At 32.4% G+C, this 27,715-nt stretch overlaps 1 protein-coding gene across 1 annotated transcript; it reads left to right on the forward strand.

Annotated features, from left to right (window-relative positions):
* The first annotated feature begins 8,545 nt into the window (after positions 1-8,545).
* LOC134252111 (uncharacterized) lies at positions 8,546-27,007 on the forward strand. The gene is made up of 3 exons (XM_062734555.1): positions 8,546-8,682; positions 24,649-24,708; positions 25,940-27,007. Exons 2-3 carry the CDS (start codon positions 24,663-24,665, stop codon positions 26,815-26,817), a joined length of 924 nt encoding a protein of 307 aa, XP_062590539.1. The 5' UTR covers positions 8,546-8,682; positions 24,649-24,662; the 3' UTR covers positions 26,818-27,007.
* The last annotated feature ends 708 nt before the right edge of the window (positions 27,008-27,715 follow it).

A 27,715-nucleotide genomic window follows, 5' to 3' on the forward strand; every position in this document is an offset into this window, starting at 1 on the left:
TGTCAGAGCTTGACGATTCATTCACATATTTTGATGCATCAAACATGTTAACAGCAAAGGTAAAAAATGAGTTAATTTCACTTCCCTTCTTTGTTCCGCAGTTTCTAACAAATCCTAAATATTTCGTTAACTCTCCATTCTTGGATCGTTTTATTCCAACCTTGCAGCGTGTTGGTATGAATTCCGTCTGTGTAATGTTTCCCGAAAAAGGTGTTTCTAATCGAAGCGCCAGTATTTCGTGCGCTGACTCCGATCTTAAGGATAAAACATGGTACGAATACTTACTGAACGATCCAACATAGTTTGCTTCAAATTCTCTGTCTGAAACTGAAAGAAAAACATTACTGCATTAGAGTCAAAATGAGAAAAAAATTATCCTTTCTTAAAAATAAAATTTCCTGCATTTCGATAGTATAGCGGGAAAAGGTTGTATTAATGACAAGATACTAAATATATGTGAATTTAATTGGTCAGGGCGTTACCAGGAGAAATACGCCGAGGACGTTCAAGTAAATAAACTTGAGCAGTCCAAGGATGAAATTTTGAGTCACTTTTCAAGTATTTAAGGCATTTAATTGTAAGCGTACAGAGAAGTATGAATGAAATTCAAAAATTATCGCCGAGCGGCACGAATCGAAGTTTGAACAAGTATTTGCAGATAATTACAAATTCTAAAAGCGCGGGTATGAAGAACAGTACAAACATAATGGCAAAGTTGAAGGAGGCAAATTAAAAAGAAGAAGAAAACCCCATTCAAAGAGTCAGACAAAAGACAACAGAAGGTAATAATTTGATTTAGTAGAGACGAATCTTCGTTATAAGTTGCCGTACGTGGGCATCAGTGTCTCACAAACACATCTTGTTTTTTCTTAAGAAAGGAAGTCCTTCAAAATAAAATGGGACAATAACAAGCAGTGAACATTCAAGGAAATTAAATCCCAAACGTTATTTATTAAAGGAAAAAAACATATTTGTTAAAAAAAATAAAATATATATAATTAATAAATTTGCCTTGGATAAATGTTCCATTAATGTTGCCGGCATAATGTACTTTCAAATCTGGAGGACCCTGGAATCGACCGTAATAGGATTTAATTCCCTCATCTCCAGTTGATGTCATTGTCCAAATCACGGGTTTAATTTTACTTATTCCTAGTGGTCGCAACGTCTCCATTAACTGAAAAAGAATCAAACGAACTGATCAAACTAGAGACATTTTTATAGAAATGGATATCGAACTATCATGATACAGGCATGTGCAATTGTAAAACTTTCTAAATTTACGTTTGCATATTCAAAACCTTAGTTACCTTCCAAAGCACTACAGCAATTTGCAAGTTAAGATTTAAACTAAGCCCTTTAAAACATCATTTAAAATAAAACTATCCTTAAAAAAAGTTTGGTTTTCCTTCTCGCGACTGACTGGCTAAGAATGTTAATTGATTGATTGTATGTTGTTTTACGTCCCATTCCAGAAGTTTTCAGTCACAAAGACATAGGCATATATAGGAATATAAGGGTTAATAGCCATTCTCTGTAACCACTTAAACTTCGTTGCCACGCATGGTCACCGATTTTGATGAAACTTCACCCATGCTTAGTTCCTGACACCAGAAACAAATATCAAACAAAATTTTGTTGCTAAGAGTCTCGGTTGCTTTGGCAACAGCCGGAAAAGTTTGAAAAATCGAGATTTTCAGCCACTTTAAATCTTGACTGTGGCTTATTAAAAACTAGAAAAAGCAAACAAACCATTCTCACAAAAACATGACACCTTGGTGTCACTTATACTATAAAGAAACTGTTTAGAATATATCTCTAAGTAAGTGGTAACCAAGGGTACATTTGGAATACATTTAAAATGTTGAAATATGCTGAAAAACACTCCGTATTCACTAATGAAAGGTGTTACATGCTCAAACTCAATCAACAACTTAAGAAAAACAATGAAAATGTTTAACCTTAAGTATATAAGTATAAGCAATATTATTCTATAGATAACTTTTATGGTTGCCATGGTAACACAGTGTAACCATGCAAAACCAGTAACTAAGACTGGGTTAATGCTACTGTCTTGAGGAAAAACATGAAAATTCAAGACTGGCAAATATGCATCCTTAGGACCTTGCAACACCAAAACCATAAGAAAAATTGGGTATAATTGCTACTTTGCAGTGTTACCATGGAAACAAAGTACCAGTGCTTAACAGTGAATTATTTTCGCTGCATTTAGAATTAAATTGCCATATAATCAAGAAACAAATTAAAGGACTCAGCTTGAATAGTACTTATCTGTTAGAACTGAAGTTGAATATCATATATTGATAAAATTTGACGAAGAAAACAACACTGTTGCTATGGTTACCAAGAAGGGAAAATGTTTGATTTTGTGAACTTTATATCAATTCTAAACGCTGTGTGCCAACTTCTTGCATCCACTTAGAGATTGGATGATAGTTAAAATTAAAAGTCAGGTTACCTGTTAATAAATATCAATCATAAAAGTTTTGGGAATCTACATTTAAGGGTACGTATCCAAGGAAAGAAAATATTTTTCAGGTTTTTAAGCATATATTTTCTGCTTATTTCCATAGCAACGCTCTATTTAAAGAATCTAATCTGAATTTTTTTAAACGGGAAAACTAGGAGCACACCAACATCTTTAAAAATTGATCATTAGTTATGAGGAAATGTGCTTTTTTCAAAGATAGGATCACATTTAAACATACAGAGTGTTACTTTGAAGGCTCTCTGTGGTATAAAAACCTTTGCAACCATTGCCAACCACAATGAAATATCATATTTTGTTCTAGATATATGTTTCAAGGCTCTTTTTTCTACCATTTGGTCACATTTCATCCTATAATTGCTTTATTTTTTGATGTGTATGACTTTATAAAATTCAATGAATATTTTTTTTTTACTTTTGAATACTTTGTTACCATAGTAACGCATGTAATAGGTTATTTACCATACATGTTTATGATGCATATGAGACATCTGACCTTCAACTTTTGAAAACAGTCATTGCCAATTGTTTGCTTTGCCGCAAATGTTAACTATGGGGCTCTAAACGTGTTAGAAAATGCCATTTTTCGAACTTTAAGACATGTTGCCATGGTAACTATAAAACATAGCAACCAATTTTTGCTTGATTTCAGTTAAGGTTATCAATAACTTTCATCATAGAGAGTTAAGAGAAATTCTGAGACTATGCGTGCCACAGCTCCAATATAAAATTTTAAGTCATTACAGTAAATGGCTCTTAAAAGCTTCAAATTTTGACCTTTACTCGGCATTTACGGTCATTGAGGAGTGAGGATTCTTTATCGTGTCAACACTTGCCATGAGATGGGGCCTAAACAACCCCCAGATAACGGGGTGCCTTCCGATCAGAGAGCGAGCGTTCTTCTGCATGAGTGGTCCTATTCAAAACTTATTTTAACCTCAAGAAAGCAAGATTTTATTAAAGCATTCTGGAAAATTTCACGAAATTTTAGAGGAGCTGCGGTGACAAGGAGTGGACTGACGAAGTGATCGTCGGACGACTGAAAAACATTTACATACTCCCTCAGCCCGTTACTTGGGGTATAAAGAAAATTAACATAAGGAATTTCGGATTAGCAGTTGTATTCTTTTGTAGATTAAGGTCAGACGACACGTTCCTCAAAAATATATAATTTTTTTCTAAGAATTTGTCATTGAAGTATGGGTACTTAAATAAGTTTCCTCACAAAAATTTAGTGTACCTTACCAGGCATTTGGCCAAGATACCATTGGGTCATATTTCTTATATAACCCTTATGGGTAATCTTCTAAATGGCCTTTAACTCAAATTTTTGTGTACTTATTTTTGAAAACATTTTGAAAACAATTTAGAAATCAGAAGAGAATGGCTAATATGAATAATTTTTGATACAATACCAAGAGATATAAAACATATATTTGAGGAACGTGTCGTCTGACCTTAATCGATAAAAAGCTTTAAACTTTTGAAAAAACAAATTTGATGTAACTTACGCATTCAGCTCCCAAGTTCCATATTAGGAGAATCCTTGCAACTGTACCAATCAAGATTGTAGGTGTCTTCATCTTGTTTCAAATTATCTCCGTTGCTATAAAAGTTAAAAAAAAATAACGGTAATTTAAGGCATAAATGAAATGATTGTATGGCGGCTTGCTACATGTATATAGGGATATATATTATATAGAAAATCTCATTTCAGAACGTAAATGGTTATGATAAGGTTAAACAACAGTCATATACAGTTGGCTTTGTGTTCTTAAAGGTCAATGTAATTTAACATAACTTAAATGTCACTCCATGTGGTGGAGAAATTAACCTTTCAAAGTGTAGAATTGCACATAATTGTATCTGAAAATCTGCAAATTGTTATTATTTCTAAACATTTTCTCAATGAAACAATTCTTTGAATTGAAACATTTCATTTTCCATGAAAAAATTAAATGGCCAAAAATGAGTTTTCAGGCCAAATTATGAAGAAGTTTTCGAATACATGTAATAGTATTTAATCAATTAAATCGCAATTCAGACTTGTCCAATTTAGCAAAACACATAATGTGTATTAGTTCATTGAGTCAAATGCTGACAGGCGTTTTTCATTCTAATTTTTAGTCCATTTATATACTGAATTGACGATGGATTTTTCCGTTATTTCCCGATCATTACAAGGAGAACACGTAATATACCTGCAAACGGTAAATCAAAAGTGTCGTAGGAATGTACTTTTTTTCAATTTCAGCCTCATAAGTAAAAAAGCTATACTTTTGTTGCGGTGACCAAGTAAATATTATGCAGTAAACCAACAAAAACAACATGTCGCTGATGAATACGTAACCCGTAGTAGATCGATATGCTTTGTGACATGCAATTGATGAAGAACTGGTTTGACAAAAACATTGTCACTTACTGAAAAGTGGCTTCCCATAAGAGGTAGTGTACCTAATCTGTTAAAGAGATGAATTTTGTTATCTTAAGAGGTATAGGGACACTCTAAGGAATAATGACCTTGATCTGAACGTTAACCGTTTTCAAGATAAGCTACGTAATTGACAAACAATATCTTGAAATGACTAATTGACTTGTGAAACCATACTTTAGATGTGAAGAATTATGTTCATGACAAAAGTATAACACCAACAATTCTAACTGACTTTCGTATTATTTTATATCTTTTTGGATATTTTTCGAAATATCTTTGTCGTGATCAATACCCGATATTATGAATCATCACAACATTGGAAGAATTGATAAATGATATCTGATTCCTACAGAGAAAATAAATACAGAATTCCTTTCGAAGAGGATAGACAAATTAGTTGGGACTATATATCGTAAGAGTCAGTTTTTGCCCCCTTCAAATCAACAGTGATATTCATATAGGTATAAATGATTTTTATTTTGTAGCAGAGATTACATTAAAAATATTTCCAGTACATTTGTTTTTTTACATTTATATTCACTCATATGCTAAAAATAATGTCACAATTCATGCTATTTCTGCAATCCAACCAAAACGAGACAAAAATGGGGCTTTTCTTGACATAGAGCGAGCGCATCTTGGAACATGCAAACTTTATTAAAATTAATATATTTATTTTAGAGGCCATTTGATACACTTATCATATATTACTCTTTTTAATAATTATCTGACGCAAAAGTCAGTTATCTCGTTTCTTCTATTTACTGGAGCAAGTTAACAGAATTGACAAATTACACAAGAATTAAAAAGTCTTACTATATATGTGCAAATATATTTGTTACGGTGTAAAATACAACATTTTTGGACTTATTTTAAATTACAGTGTAAATTAACTTTTCGGACTTTGTGTAAATTATTGTCAAAACTTTTCTTATATTTCGGCAAATGTGATCAATTATATAAATTCTGCACAGCCTTAATCCCACCTGAGGCATAGTCAGAGATTGGACAGTTAATCCCTAATTGACATCTGTTTATATTTATTGACACTTAATCTTTCATCTTTAATTCTATTATATACATACTGCTAAAATGTCACTATTCGCTCAATAATTCTTTGATACTTGATTTCTATTTACCTTTTGTTAATCCTTATTTTACTCTGTCTTTGTTCAGTATGTATGTTTTGTTGTGAAAAATTATAGTCAGTTGGAATCAGACCTTCGGTGCTGATACATCCCAAACTCATGTAAAAGTATATCCAATGCTGATTCCTTATATAAAACTACAAATTAGTAACTCGTGTTGTGTCTTGAGGTTTTAAAGAATCTGGGTTCAACAATAAGAGGAAAGCTCACGGTTGACCCAGAATCAGTAGTAGACGGACGAAACCATCCCGTAAACTATTTATATATAAACATCCAATTTTTTAATGAAACATTGCCAAATATTAATTAGCAGCTTTTTACATAGCTAAAAACATTTGGTCAAAAGTGTGTCGCATCTTACTGGTAATAGATCTACTTATTTACCCAAATTTGAACTAGGTTCTATTGTCACAATGCTTTATATCAATGTTCCTTCTTTTACCATGAAAAATATGACCAATTACTGAACTAGATGATATCAAAAAGAAGTTTCAAAATTAGCTGGTTTTAAAGACAACCCTGTGATTATTTTAATTTTTTTGTGAAGGTTGGTATTTGAATATGAAAGGTCCGTTCAGGAAAGCAAATGACATTTCAAAGTATTAAAAAATGCTAATTTTTTTAACAAAAAGAAAGATGTATTTTGAAAAAAGCATGTTGGTGTCCAAGCTGCACAATGTCGCTTCTTTCATCCTGTCTTTAAGCAAGAACGACAATGTTTGGGAAACAGGAAGTTATTAAACCTTCAATTATGCTTCATATTGTAAAATGCACTAAAAATCTGTTTTCCCATTTACAGTAGTCTTGTCCTAAATTTAAAGAACATTTTCTGAAACTGCCAAGGTATTTAAAACCCACTGTTACAATCTATGGGTATAAAATAAACGTGTATTTCTGTATCATCCCTACTAATGTTATTGTGATTTAAATTCAAGACACGTGGTTTAGGTTGATCTATTCAAAGGTTATTGGGTAGAACCGGTTTTATAAATAAAATTGGTAGTAAACAGGATATTGCTATAGCCTGTTTCTTTTGAAAACATGTCCTGTAATAAATGTTTCCAGACCTTTCTGAAAGACTTTCATGATTTTCAACAGAAAGGGTGTGACTAAAGGAGGGGGTGTTAAAATAACAATATATCTTATACTTTTCGGCGAAAATAAGAGCTCACTAGTGACCGATTCGCTGGTAAAAAATGTGTTGTATCATCGACACTGACAAACCATTGTTTGCCTTATATGGCTATTGTTATAAATGCGCACAGCGGATCTTACCACGAGCAACTGACCAATCGTTGGAATGAATAGCAACGTTTACGCCAAATACATGTTTAAATTTTACTTCGAACACGTGGTTCAGGTCAACCTATGATCATGGCAATCGAATACAAAATAATTTTAAAAATGTTCTTAAGAACAGAATACAAAGATAAGAAACTATTAAAGATGTTACGGGTGTTTGAATGAATGTAAGAGAGATCGATTGACTGAAGTACATTTCTACAGACATTGTCAGCTGATTCTAGGGTGGTTAAAACTGAAACGCAACATAACTTTTCTGTTTACCATGTCTCCACGTGCTAGACACTTCCTAGCCACATTTCCGTGAATAATTTACCCTATCTCGCTGAAGTCTCGCTAACTCTCGCCAGAGCCACTGCCAGAGCTACTCTGAACTCATCGGGTCTTATAATTTGCAGAACACCGATAAATAAAAGGTTCCGAACACATTAGTAGGGGTGTGTATTATCACACCTTAATGTTATCATCGTATCCTATATTTAAAAAAACATTCTTCTTTCACTTTAAGGACAGATGATACAAACAAATGTTTTCTTTGAAAAAGATTTTATATCATGTCACAAGTTTAGAAATGTGGATGGTTCTTAGAATTTTTTCTCCTAAGAACTAGAATATGAAAAAAGACTAGGGAAATATTAGTAATATTTCAATGAAAAAACGAATATAAAGAAATCACATTCAGTAAAGGTTTACAGGTGAAAATAAATTTCAGAATATGTTATCCTGGCGTAAAAAGTGTAATATAAACCTTAGAAAAATATACCAAGCCAGGTGAATTTTAAGAGGAAGATCGAAATTACAGAAAAACTGGCAATATCACAAAGGCTGATTTTAACCATTTAGCTTTTCCTAATAAAATTCACCTGGCTCGGTATATTTTTGTTAAGTTTATTTTACACTTTTAGCGCCAGGAAAACATATTCTATAATTTATTTTCACCTGTAAACCTTTACTGAATGTGATTTGTCTATATTTGTGTTTTCATTGAAATATTACTAATATTTACCAAGTCTTTTTCATATTCCAGTTCTTCGGAGAAAAAATTCTAAGAACCATCCACTTTTCTAAACTTGTGACATGATATTTAATCTTTTTCAAAGAAAAAAATTGTTTGTATCATCTGTCCTTAACTTCATAGAAAACTCAGTCTATTATATGGCTAAAAGGAAGTATTCTTAAAACGATCTTCTAACGGTTTTTTATCAACCTTTGTATATTTTTTATTTGTGAATTTCTTTATATTAAGGAACAGCGAAAGAAATATTGTAGCACACTGAGACAGCAAAAATGTAAGTAAAACTTAAAATAAGTGTACTTACACCCCTTTACAGTCAATGAAGTTTACATATACTCGATTCTGTGTTGGGTAGGAATTTATATCTTTAGATTAAAAAGTAATTGAAAATCTATAAAGGTGAAAGATATTAAGCGTTGTTAGAGAAGAAGAATACCCTGTTAGCACACGAAAAATTAATTCGAATTAAATGTAAGTTACTGCAAATTAAATTGGAATCGAGTTCACACGAAAAATTTAATGCGAATAAGGTTAATTCGAATTAGTTTACTGCGCATTAAATTACTTTGCATTAGCACCGCGTGAACTCTTAGCAAAGCTAATTAGAATTAAATTTTGACGCATGCGTAAAGCCAGAATTAAGTCACTGGTACATTCTGGTGGTAAGATATAGGTTTATGTGCTATATTTGGTCCAAAACCAAGGAAAAGTATGCTAATCACTAAATGTTTACCTGTAATCAGTTACAAGTATGCCTGTTCACACGGAGCGTTTACTTCGCATTACATTAATGCAAAGTTAATAACTGCGAAAAAAATTATGCGAATTAAATTGAGTTCACAAGGCAGCTAAAACAAAGTTAACTAACGCGGATTAAAATTTTATTTCTACAAAAAAAGCTATTCAGTACACTGTAAAGCGTTTATGTCGTTATTTGTAAATCACGTCATGTATGCATTAGTTTACGTCGCATTCATTTACTGCGAAGGGCATAAGTAAAAAAAAGAAATCAATAATTGGAATAAAGTAATGAAAAATAGTGTAAATAATTTTTGTCAGATGAAAGAATCAATTACGCATTCACAAAATCAAAACAGAAAATATATAATTTTGTTTTCTTTTTTAAACATTTTGCCCTCATTTATTGACAAAATCAAACAAAGCTGAAATTTATATTAGAAGGATGGTGAAAAATCAGTAAATGTATTGACAAAATCAAACAAAACCAAATTTTATATATAAGATATTTATTAGAAGGATGATGAAAATCAGCGTTTTCCTAGTATATAGATGATCTAATATCAAAATCAAACTGAACTGAATACATTTAGGGGGTATATTGACAATACATATTTACATAGAGCGATAGCAAGTGAATTTCCCCTTAAAAAGCAAACACTAATACAGTATTTATGACATGAAAAATGTTAAAGATAGCAAAACTAGACAAGGTACATTGTAAATTTCCTTCACTGATATCAAAAATATAACATGTGGCTCAAATCTATATATTGAGGACATAAAGATTTTTTTTATTTTATTTAGACTTGTCATGTGATGTCGGCGTCACATGCATTATTGTAGCAATTGTACTTGCAGTTTAGAGGTCATCTATAAATTCCAATATTGCAAGGACATAACCAAGTTTATTTTTTTTTTATTTGTTTTTTTTATTAACAGATTTTAATACAAATTTTTACAATACGAAGATACATTTTCTGTAATTTTTTATGAGAGAGAGAGATAGTGGGAAAGTAGAGCAAGAGAGAGAGAGAGGGAGGAGAGAGAGAGAGAGAAGGGATATTGCGATAACCAAAAATTACATCAACAGATTCTTCCAGGGGCTCCTGGTTTCGTCAAAAGTCAACTGATTGTTGTTCTTATATGCAATGTACTTGTTTGTTTCATACATATATCTGATGGAGGATATCAGTCCATTCAAGGAGAGGTTTTACCACTACATCTCATTCTACAGATAAAATATTTAATTTGAAGAGCAATGAGGTACCGTAAATCTGGAAATTTTTACTGTAGATAAATTTTTAGCAAATTTGCGCGTGCATTGCATTCGCAAAAATATTTTTCTTAAAAATAAATCAACATGTGAAGAATTTTTTTCTGAGAACTTGTGTCTTTTTTTTTTTACTCAGTGAATATGCGTCGGTAAACACTGGTCATTTTTAAAAGAAACCTGTTTACACTAGTCTACTATATAACAAGTTAATTACCCGCCGGTGTGTGTAAATTGCCCTTATTATATGCAATATCGTCCGATGATTTGACAAGCACTGAGTCCCTTTTTATTTTCATCAATTAATTTGCCAATAAAGAGAGAACTGTCATTTTATCTAACCGTGTATCAACACGGGCGATAACTCAAACTCTGTGCATTTACTAGAAAGTTCCGAATGTAAACGCGGCGTGTAAATTATAGGTGAGGAAAAAAAAAAACGTTGAGAAATAAGTTATATTTTTTTCTTCATTTGGATTATTCTTTAGGTTAAAAGGCATACACAACCTTTAAAATGTTTTTTATAATTAATTTAGAATTTATTTTCAGTGCAAATCCTTTTGTATTTTTATCAAAATTGTTTTGGAGCGATTTTGCAATATCTTGCCACGTTGCAAGTATATTGGTGGTATTCTAACGGGGCATATTATATGAAACATAACCTGATATGAAAATCTTCAGTGATTTTTATTTTTAGCACCATTTACAATTCGCAAAAATTTGAAGCGTAAAAATTAATCAACAGCTTTTTGACCCAAATTCGCAAAAATAAATCGACGTAAAAATTTCCAGATTTACGGTATTTAATTTTGTCTAATTTTGCAAAAGATCCCAATATGAATTCTTTCTTTGAATATACAACATTCATATGAATCTTTTTAAAACAATAACTATCAAAACTATTCAATAAGTCTTGTATTACTTCACATTCCCAGAAGATGTGTGCAATAGTTTCTGTTTCAGTTTCACAAAAAGAACACCCACATGAACCTATTTTCTTAATTTTATGTAAAAAGGAGTTTGTTGCTAATATTTTATGATTAATTCGGACCTGAAACCACCGAAGTTTTGTATCTTTTGTGAGCTTAAAAGGAAAAGAAAAAATTTTCTCCCATTCAGTATCATTCAAGTTAAAAATTCTATTCCAGCTAGTTTGACCTAATGGTTTGATGTCATTGCTTTTCAAAATTTCATATAAATTTCTTGATTTCTTTGCCTTTAATAAAGAGGATGTTTTTTGTTTAATATATGGCATATAAACAAAGAAAGAAAGAATTTTTTGATTTTCATCCATTCTTTAATAGCAGCTCTAAGTCCATTGTACTCAAGAAAGTTTGTATGGATTCCATATTTGAGTTAAACATATTTACATCCATAAATGAACCGTCTTCTCTTAAGAGATCATTTACGAAAAAAATATTATTTTCAAACCATTTTTTATAAGAAATAGTTTTTTTGCCAATCAGAATATTTTTATTTAAAAATAGTGGTTCCATAGAGGCATTTGCTTCTGGTTCTGGTATTTTTTTTTTTTAGAAAAAAGTAGCCAGGCTTCTAAAATATTTTCCAAAACATTTTTTTTACATCTTTTATTTCAAAAAACTTTTTTTTTAATCTAAGGCTAAATATGAATATTTACCTTGCAGTATAACATTTTTCATCCATACCAGTTTCAGAGACATAATAAACTCTTTCATACTAATCACCTTGAAACCGCCATCTTTAAGATGTTTAATACAAACACCTTTTTTCAGTCTAAAAGTATTACTTCCCATTACAAAAGAATAAAATGTGTTTTCTAATTCTAAATCTTTTATATATAAATCAGTAGAATTTGGAAGCGAGGCAAAAATGTGGTTCAATATTGGCAATAAAGGTGTTTTCAAAACTGTTAATCTTCCTAGTGGTGTGAGATAACCAAGTTTAAAATCTTAGTTTAATTTTAAATTCTTATCAACACTATATGTATTTTGTGAAAAGTGCTGCGAACCTATATAGATTCCCTTATTTAATTACTAATATTTAATTTGTTTGACGACAGTTTGAATATTTTGCTGGTCAACTACATTAATTACATTGTATAGCTATGATTAATTTATGTGCAAGATTTCATGAAGTTTGCAGCACTTTTCAAATATCTTTATGCCTTTTAAGTTTATGTATAAGAACTTGACAAGATACATTGAGGGTATGCCCTTGCAATAATTTGATTTATTAGGGCTCTTCTTTTACTTTTTGAAATTTACATGAATCTGCATACAAACATGCGACAGTATCACTTGTCTTGAGAATATACGGACATCTTAAAAATAAAATAGTAAAATAGACATTGCATCAAAGTTAACGGCCTTTTGTCTAACAGCAAAAAATATTTTCTTTGAAAATTTTTTATTGGACAAAAGTGACTTGATCAGCCTCTCACTGAGTACAAACTGCGGCATTTTTGCGAGATGACGTCACATTGACAAGTGCATTGAGCACTATGATATTGATGAATCGTTTTATATATCATTGTGTGGGATTTAACAAACGTCAAAACTGCATGTAATAGTAAGTGTTTAAGTAGTCTATAGCTATCCAGCAGTTTGAGGTAGCAAATAATATCATTTTGTGGTATTTTGAAGACCTTATATTATGCGTGGCGTCATAGCAAACATTTCCCGTATAAATTAGGCCCTGCCTCCTTACTGTACCCATAACTGTGCCGCCAGGGTACCCCCCTACCCCCCCCCACAAAAAAAAAGAAAATCACTGATACAGTATTTATGACTTGGTACTTATAGAGAACCTACGGAGTAAATTTCCTTTCAAAATGACATTGATAAGTTAATATACAGTAATTCAATGCAACAATCTTGATGACTTCAGGACTTTACGGGGTAATCCCCACTCCCACTCCATAAAAATCTATTATACAGTATTTATGACTAGCAACACTTTTTTTCAAGGTATCAAAAATTTACGTAGTAACTATCCTCTCAAAAATGACATTGATACAGCTCGTGTACAGTTATTTAAAAAAAGAAAGATCTTGATTATAGCAAGACTTTACCGGGTACATCCCCTCCCCACCAAGAAAATTAATGAAACAATATGTTGAATTTTCACCATCCTTTAAATAAATATTCTTTTTTTTGTTTGATTTTGTTAATAGCCTAGGTTAAAATGCTTGAAACAGATTTTTTGTTTTATTTGAAATGCTTTCTATGTTGGATACATTTATTTTCATTATTGTGTAATCTTTTGATAGTTTGATATCAGTTCTGTTTTGATACTTAAACGGTTTCAATGCCGATTTTCCAAAAGGTATAAAGTAATTCAACGACTATCATTACCTCCCATTCTGAATTATTTCCTTTTCTTCATATAAAGTTAGTTTATTCATTTCTAGTTGTAAATATTGTCATATAACCTTAAAAATACAAATTTATAAAGTTATCGTTTATTTTTAAGTCACCTGAGTAAGCTCCGGTAACTTATTGCTATTCCCGTTTTTGTCCGTCGCCGTGCGTAAACATTTGGAAAATTTTCAGTTTCTTCTCTGCAAGTGCTCAACCAATTTAAACCAATTTTGGCACAAAACATCTATGAGTGAAGGGGAACAAAAACTCTAAATTTCATGGTCCCTGCCCCTTGGACTAAAACCATTAAAATTGGTACAATCTTTACAAATCTTCTTCTCTGCTCCTTGGCATTAAATAAACTAACCAAGTACATAGTAATATTGAATAAAGCAGCCTCTTCCAAAATTGTGAATTTCATGGCCCCTGTTTCAGGGGTTCTGGTTATAGGGTGAGGCTTTTTAATGATTATATTGTGAAAATGCATGAATTCTTTGGATTTTTTTCCTTTGCTCCTGGGGATAATGCCAATGACATAAGTACCTATTTATGATGATAAAAGGTGCCTCTTCCAAAATGGTTAATTTCAGGGCCCCTTGGTTAGGGGTTCTGCAGACATAGTCTATAGGGGGGTACATAGTCTATAGTTAGAAAATAAAGTAATACTTTGAAATCTTCTCTTTAATATTAATCACACATTTATTATGAAATGAAATTTATGTTACAATTTCTAATTTTGAAATATGTGGCCCCAGGGTCAGTGGTTCCTCTTGGTAGGTTTGCACCACTGGTGATTATAAAGTTGAAAAGCATTTTTCTTTGTTACTCTGTTTTACCTTTGGTTATTGAGTTACTAATGTAAGCATTCTAAGTGTATTGTTATGATAAGCATGGTGCCTCTTTCAAAATTGTGAATTTCAAGGCTTTTGGTTTAAAATAGTCAATTTTAGCTGTTGCAAAGAAGTTACATGTTACTCGTGTGACCTATAAGGCCCATGGGCCTCTTGTTACAATATTGATTCACAAATAAACAAACCCAACACACATATTGAACAGAATAGTTAGTATGCTTTGATACATAAGTTAATAATTGGCTGACGTCACGGCGTCAGGAAGTATAAGGATTGATACTGGATCAGTCCATTTATATTCCACGAAAGGGCTGAATCGCTCTTTTCGTGCCAAATGTCACTAGTGAGCTATCTTTTCGCCTTTTCCTTGGATTGTTCTATTGTATGAATGGTTGTGATAACTTCCATGGAATTAAATAAAGTTTGTCCTTTTAACTTCCTTCTAATGCTTCAGAAACTCTATCTACAAGTTTTATACCATTCTTTAAAGCAACATATCGTATACATCAGTACAAATGGTATATGGACATGCAACACTAAAGAAATGATGTTTCTAATTTGTTTACCGATCCCGCGGTTGGTTAATTCCATAAATGAACTAGTCCAATAAATTAATAAAAATCATTGCAGTTAAGTCATCATCTACAAATGTATGATCTATTATATCTCTCTGTTCAAATGCACACAATAAGTAAGAAAACCGTAAAAAATCTTGGATTTTTTCTTTCCACAAAGGCCTAAATATTGAATTGAATTAGTGTCACCACCCACACCCCCTTTATGATAAAACAAAAATCATGAACACACATTTCTACTGTTTACTTAAGAGGAGAAAATACACTCCAACAAAATGAGTATTTAATTATATCCATCTTTTAAAATGTTTACAATGCATGATTTTACAACAGATTTTATAATAAGTGTTACTATGTAGCTTGAAATCAATTTAGATCCAAGGGCAGATCACTCCACTTGCAGAAACCCCCCACAGAATAACAACTCTTCAGTATGCAGTGTAGAGATGATTCTTCTACAAGTTAAATAAAATCAAGATTTCAATTGCACAAGGTTCTCAGAATATAAAGTTAGGATATGTTTAACCCCAAAAGTATTGCTCAAAAGATTTATCACTCTTCATGCAGATAAATTGATTGATTTAGTCAGGCAAGCTTTTTAAAAAGCTGTTACTTGTAGTTTTCTATACGGCTGAAGCATATTAACAATAAATATTATAGTACACTAATATGCAGTCGCTAGATGGGGTTGAGGCCTAGAGTTGTCAGTGTCTCCTTCCAACAACAGTTTTGTTATACCCATACAAGAAAAGAACAAAAGTCAGAAAGTACAATATACGGCCTGTGAATTTCTTAAAAAATAAATCATCGTTTTCTAAAAACTATTTGTGGTTTCCGTATCTACTCGACTTCGTCAATGCAGGGGTGGGTAGTTTTAGTCAAACCAGATGTTGGCTTCTTCATCGTAACGGCTAAAACCTATAAGGGTTTTGACTTTTCCGGAGTTTTTCACCGATTTTACAGATTCACTTTAAAATTTCAAGTGGGGCGCATTTCTCTCGGAAAAAAAATCAAGTATAAAATCAAACATTTGTATCTTACGCGTATTTTTCAATAAGTTTTTTTCTCCGAGAGGAATGCGCCCCATGTGTAAATTTAATATTTATGAATGTCGTTTGCTCAGCTGCGCATGCAGAAAGCAAATTTACTTTTACAGGCACGTAGCATCGTTATTGAAAGTGGGGGGGCCAACCTGAGAAAAAATTTTTTTATGTACCTAAAAAAAATTTGACAAGCAAAAAAAAAAAAATTAAAAATTAAAAATTGCCCAACTTCCTTTCACTTCCAATTTTTTCCTATATTTCCTTGCTATAAATATACTGTGGTAAAAAGTGGGGGGGGGGCAACCATCTGTTCAATGGACCTTTTCTATAGTAAAGGTAATGTTGGGGAAAAATGGGGGGCCCCCCTGCCCCCCCCCCCGGTTGCTACGTGCCTGCCTTTATATAATTCCATGTTAATAAAACCTCGCACGGCAAGGATTAAATCTTTCATAAGAAAGGTTACTGTAAATTATGTAAACACAACCATAAATCCTTTTTAGTATAAATGCATTATCGATACGTGATAAATAGGGTAGGTTAAACAGATTCTAGGCTAATATAGCCTAGTTCTCAGTTCAATTTAAAACATAAAAAAAATAAAAAATATATTTTCGCGTTAGTCTATGCTTTCCACATCTGCATGTCTATTGTGGACCACTGTTTAACAGAAGCCCTCCAAAGTGGCTAGGTTATAACCATAAGGTCTATTTGCTTTGTTTTTTCTCAACATTTGACAAGTCGTCAATATTTTCTCGTGACGTCACAATGTACAGAAAATGACGTCAAAGTTTCTAGGGAACTTTAATATTTTTCGTACTCGTGGTGATTGTAGATATCTCTAGGTGTTCAAAAAATATCAATTTTTGAAAAATTTAAATAAATAACATTATTACTATTTAAAGTTAGTACATAGGCTTTAAGGTCAAGATCTAGTAAATGAAAGGTGCCTACAGATTTATCAAACTTTAGAAATAAATTCCTTTATTGATGCTTTACAACGTTAGCTTGGTCAAATAAGGTGTTTCGGGGCATAATTTGTAGGTAAACAAGATGAAAAACTGTATTTTAAAGTGTCATTTTCAATGAAAAATTAAAAAAACTGGTCATGAATATGGGAGGTTTTTTTTCGTATTCGGCAAAGGAAATGTATCCAGATTGCCTACAGTCTCACAGAAAACGGTAATTAGTATGTTTATAGCCTCTTCTTTAAATCAATATCAAATTTAATATAGGTATCCGGTTTACTTTTCATATGATTTCAAATTAAATGACATGAAAATACCCTATTTTCTACATAATTCTGCTAAAGCCGTTAAGTACGGGAAAAAGAAAGTTGAAATTGATTATGACGTCATAATGGATCTAGCACCAAATATTAGTCTCAAGTTATGTACTAGATCTTGACCTTAATATATATTCTGTGTGTTACATAATCATTATCGCGCATCGGGTAGATCGCGAGCGATTAACTTGTAAATGTCTAACGTTACAGGTCAGATGTATATGTTTACTCAATCTTTTTAAGGTTACATTTTGATCAGACATTGATATTTTTCATTTAGTCTGAATATTAAAAGGTAGTCAGCATGTTCCAGAGAGCGAGAGTGAGAGAGAGGTCCACTAATATTTCAATAATATGTAGATTATGCTTTTTAAAAATTATTCTTAGCAAATGACCCAATATATTCATAAAATCGTGATTTTCAAATATGTCAGCCCATCTATGCATGTGGCCTCGTTTTCCGAGTTGGGGTTGGGGGTGTCTATAAGCATCCTGTTAAAAAGGCAACATATGTAATATAGGAATACTGTAATATTTAGCCGGCCTTTATTTATAAATAATAAATTTATCAATTTATTATCAAAATAATCTCAGAAAGGAGGAAATGTTTCTGTTCTGTGTTTGATGTATGAATAATTATATATGACATATGTTATAAAAAGAGTGGTAAAAAAGTAGTTTCCGACATCGCTCATCATAGGGTGTTTTCACAAAAAAACAAGCTAATTCAGAGAATTCGTGTCCCCCGCTTAGGGAAAAAATCGGATCCCCCTGACTGAATTTGTAGAATTATTAAATGTATACATGTATACTGAAGCAAATAAAATACATGTATGTCAATATGCATATAAAGATTTGATTGCTTATTCTTTATTATGTGTATAGAAGATTCTTTTTATATGGAATATTTATCACATTGTAATGATAATTTTATAACCTCATAAATTTTTCATTTCACATGCTGAATACTATCATTTAGTAAAAAAAAAAGAAAAAAGAAAAGTATTTAAAAAAAAAAAAAAGGGTGGGGGGGGTCGGCCAAGATTCGATCCCGGGACCTCTTACATTTGAAGCGAGTAACATAACCACTAGACCACGGAATCGCTTTACACGGTGTAAAGTATATGCAGAACTGAAGTCACATACATGTATATATTTATATTTTCATGTTCGGTATTCTCAAAATTTTACACAATCCATGGTGTTTTATTTATTTAGCCTTTATTAAACAGTTCTAATAGATGTAATAAGAACATACATGTAAAGTCCGCCGAAAACCTGTTTTATACGCAATAACTCTCCTCATGCCCCTGCGCTAAAAATAGCGACATGTAATACTATAAATACTAATAAAACAAACGGGGCGGGGCACTTTGAGAGGGGCGAGAGACGTCCTAGGGAGTTTTGGTATAAAATTACATTGCATAAGCTCAAAATCTTCTTGAAATATCGCCCGGAAATAATAGTGTTACACACAGACAGAATGTATAAATTTACGACCTTGAATTTTGACCTTTTGACCTCAAAATCAATAGGGGTCTTCTTTAGTCCATAGGGAATTGCTATGCTAAATTTCATTGCAAAAGCTCAAACGGTTCTCGAGATATCGTGTGGAAACGAAAGCGTTACAGACAGACAGAAAGACGGACGGACGGACGGACGGACGGACGGACAAACCCAAATTAATATCCCCCACTTTTCAAGCGGGGGACAAAAAGACCGAAAAAGTGACATTTAGAAAATAATTTTGTCCTAGAAGTCTTTCAGGGCAGGCCGTCCTAAGATAAAAAAAATTAGGGGCACTCTGCCATAGGGTTAAATTCACAAACACACACACCCTCACATACACAAAATAAGGAAACCTGATTTTAATAATGTGTTTTTAGTTTAGTAAATATTGTTTTAAAAAATCGAAAGGGGGTGCGCACACCAGAGGATCTGCCTCTGATTTAGCTGCGTTCTTGCATTAGAAGTTTGCTAATATGCTGCTCTCGGAAGTATTCGTTCAACGAAGTATAGGTATTGCTAAAAAATACACAAGTGTCGAAAATAGTTGAAAATCTTGAAAAGCAGAAAGATGACAGGGAAAAATGAAACTTCAACCATGTCTAGTGATTGTCAATAAACACGCTGTACATATAGATTATTGAAAATAAATCCATTTATTATTTCTCTTAAAAACTTTGCAAAGCCAGTTGATGATCGTGATAACATTTTGCTAAAACATGAGGATGATTACTTTGAGAAAAAGAATATTTTCACAAGTCCGCGCGTAAAATATCACATGGTACCCTTTTTAGAGGTGTTCTTTGTTGAAGAATGTGTATGGAACACGGTACTGTCTTACATATGAGGAATAAACATTATACGCAGTGTTCTCTACGCCTGTGCACTTAAAATTTGTATTTATGTTTATATGTATTTATGTTCAGAGGAATTGTAAGTTTCTGTCATTTAGATTTTTACCCCCACCCCACCCTTCCTCACCAACGCACACATTAATTCTGGGTCTCTATTATTTGATTGTGTGCGGATTATAACTCATTCATTTGTTTATGAAATTTCCACCTTTTTGATTTGTAAATATTAAAATATTTTAAATGCTAGACTGAAAAATATTTCGCGTATCATTTATATTTTCCAAAAAGCAGTGGACATCATTATTCACCCCATGCAGACAGACAATCTTATATATGCAGTGAATCAATCGAATTTCCTTTTTATTCACTGTCTTTCGTATAGCGTAATAACATGTTACCATTCTTCGCAATTTTTTTGTCTTTATATGAAATTTAGAAGAAAAAGAACGATCAAATAAATTTTCATTTCGCAGTAGCATTGAGGTAGCGTATTATTGTTCCAGATATAGTTTTTTAAAATTAATTTTCACATATATGGTAACCAAAGATATATCGCTTTTATGCTGAATTCAAGCAAAAAAAAATACATCTTGACCAATTGAGAGCAATGTTTAAATTATAATAATTTTCTAATGAATTCTACAGTCTTATCAAATGACTCTTGTATGGATTACAAGTAAATATTTTGTTTGAAAAAATAATTGTTTCCAAAAAGACTGAATGGATGTCGCCCGCTAGCTGTTCAGGTTGCCCCCTGCTGTCATAAAAAAAAAAGAAATGTTGCGCAAACACTCGCTCATAATACTAAACACCACTGCTGAATCCATAATGTATATACATGTAACTATTAAATAATTATTAATGATTAAAAGAGACAATGAGATAAAAAAAATAATGCGCATGGGCAAACATAAATATTATGTAACTATTAATTACCGTAGTAAAATTACAAAAGAAAATCATTTTACCTTCACTCTGAAAACGTTTGACGTTGTTGAAAAACATGACGTCATTATGAACTTGTTAAAGTATCTTTGATTAAATTGAAGAAAAAACCTACTTAGAGTAGACGTAGGACCAAAATAAAATTCATATTTGACAACTTTTAACCTTACTCTATCAAAATCCGTGAAAAACTCAAAATGCATAATAATTGCTAAAAAGGTCCCTTTTCCCATGGGCGCAATCAATTGTGTGACCAGTACTATTTTTATTTTAACATTTAACATCCCCGGGTTTCTACGTTCCTGGACTCTGCTTTATATATACAGGTTGAGAAAAATATCAAATGCATAAAGTTTATGTAATTTATTAATGAATTTATTATTTTAAAACATTATCAATGTCAATAATGAAACGTTACAACGTATCTAATTATTTACGTGTACCGCGATAAACACACGGGTGCTGAACGGACACGCTGTCATTTTAACTTGTAAATGTACCTATGCTTGTTTACACCTGACGTTATAATTTCATATTAAGTTATCTTTTATTAACAAAATATCAAAGTACTATCTGTAATATATTGTAAAATACTTTTTTGTGAAATTCTCATCATTTAATAAATGTTTACCACTTTATTTATGAGAACTCAGAAGTGTTAAAATTCACAACGTCATTATGACGTTCCGTAATATGTACGAAATTCGGCCATATACATATGCTATTTTGATGACCTCTTACGGAAAATATGAAAGAGATATTGAAAAAAGAAAGTTGGTTTGAAAAAATATGCAGTCTGTAGATATATCTAGAGGCAAAATTGCCTATTTTGAAAACAGGCGAATTTGTGTACTTTCTGACTCAAGCTCTTTAAATCTATTTTCTACTAGTATACAAAATAAAATCAGAATTTTTTTATTTGCACCATCGACCAGTGACGCAGCTCGGCAAAAATGGAGTGGGTTCTTTTAGTACTACAGGAAATACTTTTCAATCTAGGGAGGGGAACCTTGCAGGCCTGTAGCAACATTCAGGAATTAACCAGCGCTTGACCGTACAGTAACAAAAAATGCGGGGGGGGGAGGGTGTCATCAAAAGGTAAATTTAATTTAGGAACATAATATCCTCAGAAAAAAGTGGAGGGACAGCCCCCGGGTCCCCGGCATTCTAAAGGCCTGCATGGAAAGTAGTTCCGCAGAAATTGACAATATCACAAGATTAGGGTGTGCTAGGTTGAGTTTCGCGGGTATGTGAAGGAAGAATATAAATCATTTCTCGGGGAAAATTAGACTTTTTAAACAAAATTAAGTTTGATAATTTACTAAAACCACTGATAAACATAAACTTTTATTAACTATTGCATAAAGATAAGAGAGCGTCTAACGCAATGACGTGCACCACCACCACGGCATCACGTGACTTCTATTAAAAGAGAAATGTTCGTTAATAAAAAAGCTAATAGAACAACAATATCCCGGAGTTTAATAACTTCTTTGAGTAAATAATATAGTCGAAAACATTTTTTTTGCCTAAAAAGTGCTGCTAGAATCCCACCGCCCTGTTAGTAAATTAATTATAACGCACATTCGGACGACACCTTACCTTACGTTTTGTATTTTACACATACATGTATGAACCGAGAATTTTCGTAAAACCATGCTTAACACGTGATTCTAGCAGCACTTCCCAAGTATTTTAGAAGGCGAACTTTCCATCTGTACAAATCTTATGTTTTGAAATATCCAGCTTATTGTTGTTCTATGGCATTATTTTTGTCACGAATGACCGAGGAAAGGCCGACTGGGATACGAATATAGCTGACTGTCTTCAAAAGAAAATATAATTGATAAAAATAAATTAGCATACCTGTTTATTTAAATGTACTTCATATAATTTCACATATTCTCGATATTTGCTTTTAGACTCCATTTTACGTATCTTTGTACATGCCGTCCTAGTCATATTCTCTTTACATGACATGATCAATTCCTAAGTTGCTCGATGTACACATATGACGTCATTATTGTTGGATTTTAATGAAATTGACAGATACAGCATAACAAAATAAAACATCTTATTTTTGTTAATTTTTACATGTTTCAATTTATTTCCTAGAGTTAAATTACATCTCTAAATAACAATATTACGAAAACCTGTGTTCTAAAATTGACGTCATCTCGCCTACTATGACGTCATAATGTTGCACTGACTTAGTCAAGGTAGAATATTCTGTATGCTTCCTTATCACCCCTTCGTTTTGAATGTACAGTTTAATTTTTTAAAATTTATTAACATATACGTCCTATCATCAAATACATGTTATGCATTTTGTACCTATTTATTTTAAAAATGTGGATGCTTAGGCATAAAAACATAACGTTGTTAGCTACACCAGTGATTAAAGTAAATAAACGTATTTGTTATCATCATTTACCGTTTTGTCTCTAAATTTTCGATGAATTTTAATTGGTGATCAATTATCGAATGAAAACCCCGTAGAATTTATAGAGTCTGTCTCTCTACAAAAATCCTTCTTTAGCTGCACAGAACTTTTTACTGTGCTTCAAAGGGCAGATGATACAAATATTTTTTTTTCTTTGGGGACTTAATATCAAGTTACTGGTTTAGAAAAGTTGTTAATACTTAGAAATTTTTCTCGTTAGAATTGGAAAGTGAAATATACTTGGAAAGTATTAGTAATATGTCAATAAAATAACAAATATGGACACATCACACTCAGTAAATGTTCACATGTGAAAGAAAATTCCAGAATAGGTAAGCTTAGTTCTAAAAGTGTAACAAAAATTTTTAAAAAATATATTAAGCCAGCTGAATTTTATGCCGTAAGATAAAAAGAAAAACATCAGAAAAATCAATGAGGCGGATTTTTACCCTTTTGCTTTTCTCAATAAAATTCACCTGCTTTGGTATATTTTTCTTAAATTTACATTACACGCTCATCGCCAGGCAAACAAATTCTGAAATTTGTTTTCATCTGTAAACTTCCACTTAGTTTGTTTTGTCCATATTAGTAATAATTTTGAAATTCTTATTCTATTTCCAAGTCTGTTTCATTTTCCAGTTCTTAAGAGAAAAAGATTCAAAGTCATACCCCTTTTCTACACTTGTAACATGATATGAAGTCTCCTCGAAAGAAAAAAAAATATTATCTGTCATTAATTACATTACTGTGGTCCTCACCCTCCGGGAAATCAACCTTGGGTATATGAAGAAAACAATCCCTTAAACAGAACTGAGGCTTTAGAAGTGTGTGGATATCAAGAGAATGCAGTTTATGATTACCATCATATAATTTACATACATGTAACTGTGCGAGAATATACTGTTTATATTTATATGTCTATCTTTATACCCCCCGCTTGAAAAGTGGGAGGGTACATAGTAATCGTTAATTCCGTCCGTCCGTTCGTCCGTCTGTCTGTTACGCTTTGGGGTACCCATCTCTTATCCGCAACTCCTCTCATACCACTGAATGAAATTTGATGAAACTTTCACAGAATCTTTATTACATAATGCCATTGTGCATCTCCTATTTTATTTTTTGATCCCATACATTTTTTGCGTTTCCCGGCCACAGGAAAACATGGACTTTTTCACCAGTTATAACCATATGGGAGGCGGGGGGTATCATTTAGTGAGCTCATCGCTCACAGTACCTCTAGTTTAATTTTACATTTTAAATAACCCCATAAAAAGCCTATTGCACTGAGCTCTACAGAACATTCTTTTGAAACTTAAAATATAATTTTGTGTTTATTTAATATGAGTACGTGACATTGATCTGGATTAACTTATTTTTTCTAAGTTTCAGACACGTGAGAAATCATGGAAAGGAGAATTCCAGCGAAATCGATTGGACAAAAACGAAAGGGTACGGATGAGGAATAACTTCTAATTCATAAAAAAATATTATTCTGATGCGTATGTTTGTATAAAGAAGTACGCTACACAAAAATAAATCTTAAAATATATTTTATTAAAAATCTGTTGATATACTGAAATGCAAAAGAAACGCAACGAGCAGTATTCTACAAATGTTTGAATTTTTTATCTAATGATGTTCAAAAAGGAAAACAGTAAGGTTAAACCCACTTTTCAGAACATCAGAGATTTGATAAAAATGTTAAATGTTTTTCTTTTACCTTTATTAAGTAACATATGACTGTTAAAACACTCCCTTCCAAACCATTCAATTACAACGTGCAACACTGCCCTAAACAAGAATTGCAGTTTATTTTTTTCGATACAATAGGTATCGAGATCTGAATTATTCTTTGCCATTTTCAAATGCCTGTTTTTCAGATAATTACGTCGAATTTTCTCTAACTTAGCGCATTGTATGAACCCTTGGAATTTCGGTCCAAGGACTACCATTTATATATAATTATGCATATGATACGTAAGAACCCATTGAGGCTTTAAGTAGTGTATTTTTGCATCATCAACTCTCCATCACCTTTACTTTGAGATTTTCCAGCTAGAGCGGAGCATCTGTATGTCATGCAATTTATTTAATTATAATTACATATATATGTTAAATTAGATCTTCCTGAAGTACCATAGTGCTGAGATAATATGTGTGTATTTCTTTTTTTCTAGTAGTATGCTAGTCTGTAATGTTTTAATATTTGAATCATGACATTCTGTGATATTTTTACCTGAATAAAATGAAATGAAAAAAGAGAAATGGAAATGCGTACTTATGCCATTTTCAAGAAGCCTAAGCATCGTTACGAGAAACGAAAGGAGATTTTACTTTTGAATTATTGCTGCATTACTTACGATGAACAGTACAAACCCTTAAAACTCCATAATATTGCCAAATGTTTTGTTAAACATCAATGGGGCATATTTGTAAACTCAAATAAAATTAATTATATCAAAAACACCTGTTCAATATTAACAGACATCAGAAAAATTTGGATTCATTTGCCTCTCATCTTAATGTTTTGATTTACTTCATTCCCTTTCAAAAGATTTTAGCATTATAGGCTGATTTATACGTTTTCCACTTCGAATACAGCTACACTACAATTATATTTGGATTATTTAAATATCTCCCCAGGCACTAGTCCTAATTTAAATGTGTTCTTTTCCAACAGGATCTAGTATAGAGACTGAGATAATGCCAAGAAAAAACGCCAGAATTCCAGCCCAGATTAATCAAAGGGAAAGATATAAAACCCTCAAAGATACATCTGAGAAAGGTAGGAAACGCAATATTGGTTCTAGTAATCCTGGAATGTCAACGTCTCTACCTAGGGGACATGCAACAGTAAATGTAGACGAACAGGAATCAGACGAAACATTTTCTGATGAATCCGATAGTTCAGTATATACTGGCAGGAATTTAGAAAACGATTCTGATGATCAAAGCAGTGAACATTCAGACGATTCTGACAATGAAAGCAGCGAACAAAGTAATGAACTTTCCGATTCTTCAATACAGTTTGTGGAGGAAGCAGACGAAACTGATTCTGATGATGAAAATAGCAATGAAAATTCCGATTCTTCAGTACAGTCTTCCGATTATGAAAGAGACGTAGAACGGAAGTCAGATGAATATGTTTACCGACTTCTCCGAATTGGCGAAATCTATCAAGATGGACTGTTTCCGAAAAATAACCTCTCCAGAATAACTATTCAACAACATGTAGAACATGGAAGCAAAGGACAAGAATCAAAGTTTGTATCTTGCTGTAAATCACTTTCTGGTATAGAAAGGCTGGGAAAATATACCAATATGCCGAATTATGTAAAAGACGTGGTAAGGATCAATATCAGCAAATTGAACAAAACAGCCAAAGTCATTGATCTGACAAAGGGGGAAATACGAACACAGTACATTGATCCGTGGTCAACCGCCTGGGGATATGCGGAGAGATTTCAAGAAGTCATTATAGAACCAACGTCCCATGTTAAGCCAGAATTTGTAGAGAAAATTGGTGAAATTCATCACGGATATTTTCATCCAATATAGGCTGTTTGGGAAAAACATTATCAGCTTCAGTTATTTCTTGCAGTTTATTAGTTTAAGTTTTTTTATTATTCGATCATAACAGTAGCTCAAAAATGAAGAAGAGGAAGAGAATTATTTAGATGCAAGGGGGTATATGCCCTATAAAATATAGCATATACCTAACATTTACATGTACATGACATTGTACAGAACAATATCTATATAATGGATATTAATGAATACATAAATGAGGCCCTCACTCGCAAACGATCCATGCTATTTGCAAAAGCCAGAGCAGCTGTTCGTAATCACCGAGCTCAGGGATGCTGGACTTATGACGGTAAAATTTATGTCAAGATAAACGACAAAAAAAAGGGTAATTATCAAAAATATCAACGATATAGATAACCTGGTGAGCGAAGACAGTTTGGCAGGTGACGTAGCAGATGATGAGATGGAGGAGGGTGAGCGCTCATATTCGACGGTGGTCAAGGCCAGCCCGGTTGACTCATCGACCTCAAGTCCTACCGGAGATCAAGGTATGACCGGTGATAAAGGTGTGACTGGAGATCAAAGTACAACCCTCGGTGATGATTTAAATGGCTGAACATATATATGTTTGAGTTTAACATGCCTACATCACTTGTAATCTGCCTATTTATTACCATCCCCCCTTTTTATTATTATACATAAAAATTGCGGATATAGCGGACTGTGTATGCCTTTACATGCAACATGTCTAGGACTATTTTTGTTTAGTACTTTAGTTTTGTTTGCATGCAATCCTATATTATTAGGGTTCAAGTATGATCCCTTCTTTTTTTCATTGTACATATGTTATTTGCCCTTTACTGCTACCCAAACAATTCGTTTTTCTGTTTTTCTCGTGACTGTTTTATTTGTTTCTTTTTTTGTTAAA

The sequence above is a fragment of the Saccostrea cucullata genome, unplaced genomic scaffold, assembly GCF_032062105.1.
Source record: "Saccostrea cucullata isolate Sc308-1 unplaced genomic scaffold, CSIRO_AGI_Scuc_v1 ctg4985, whole genome shotgun sequence".
Classification (NCBI taxonomy): domain Eukaryota; kingdom Metazoa; phylum Mollusca; class Bivalvia; order Ostreida; family Ostreidae; genus Saccostrea; species Saccostrea cuccullata.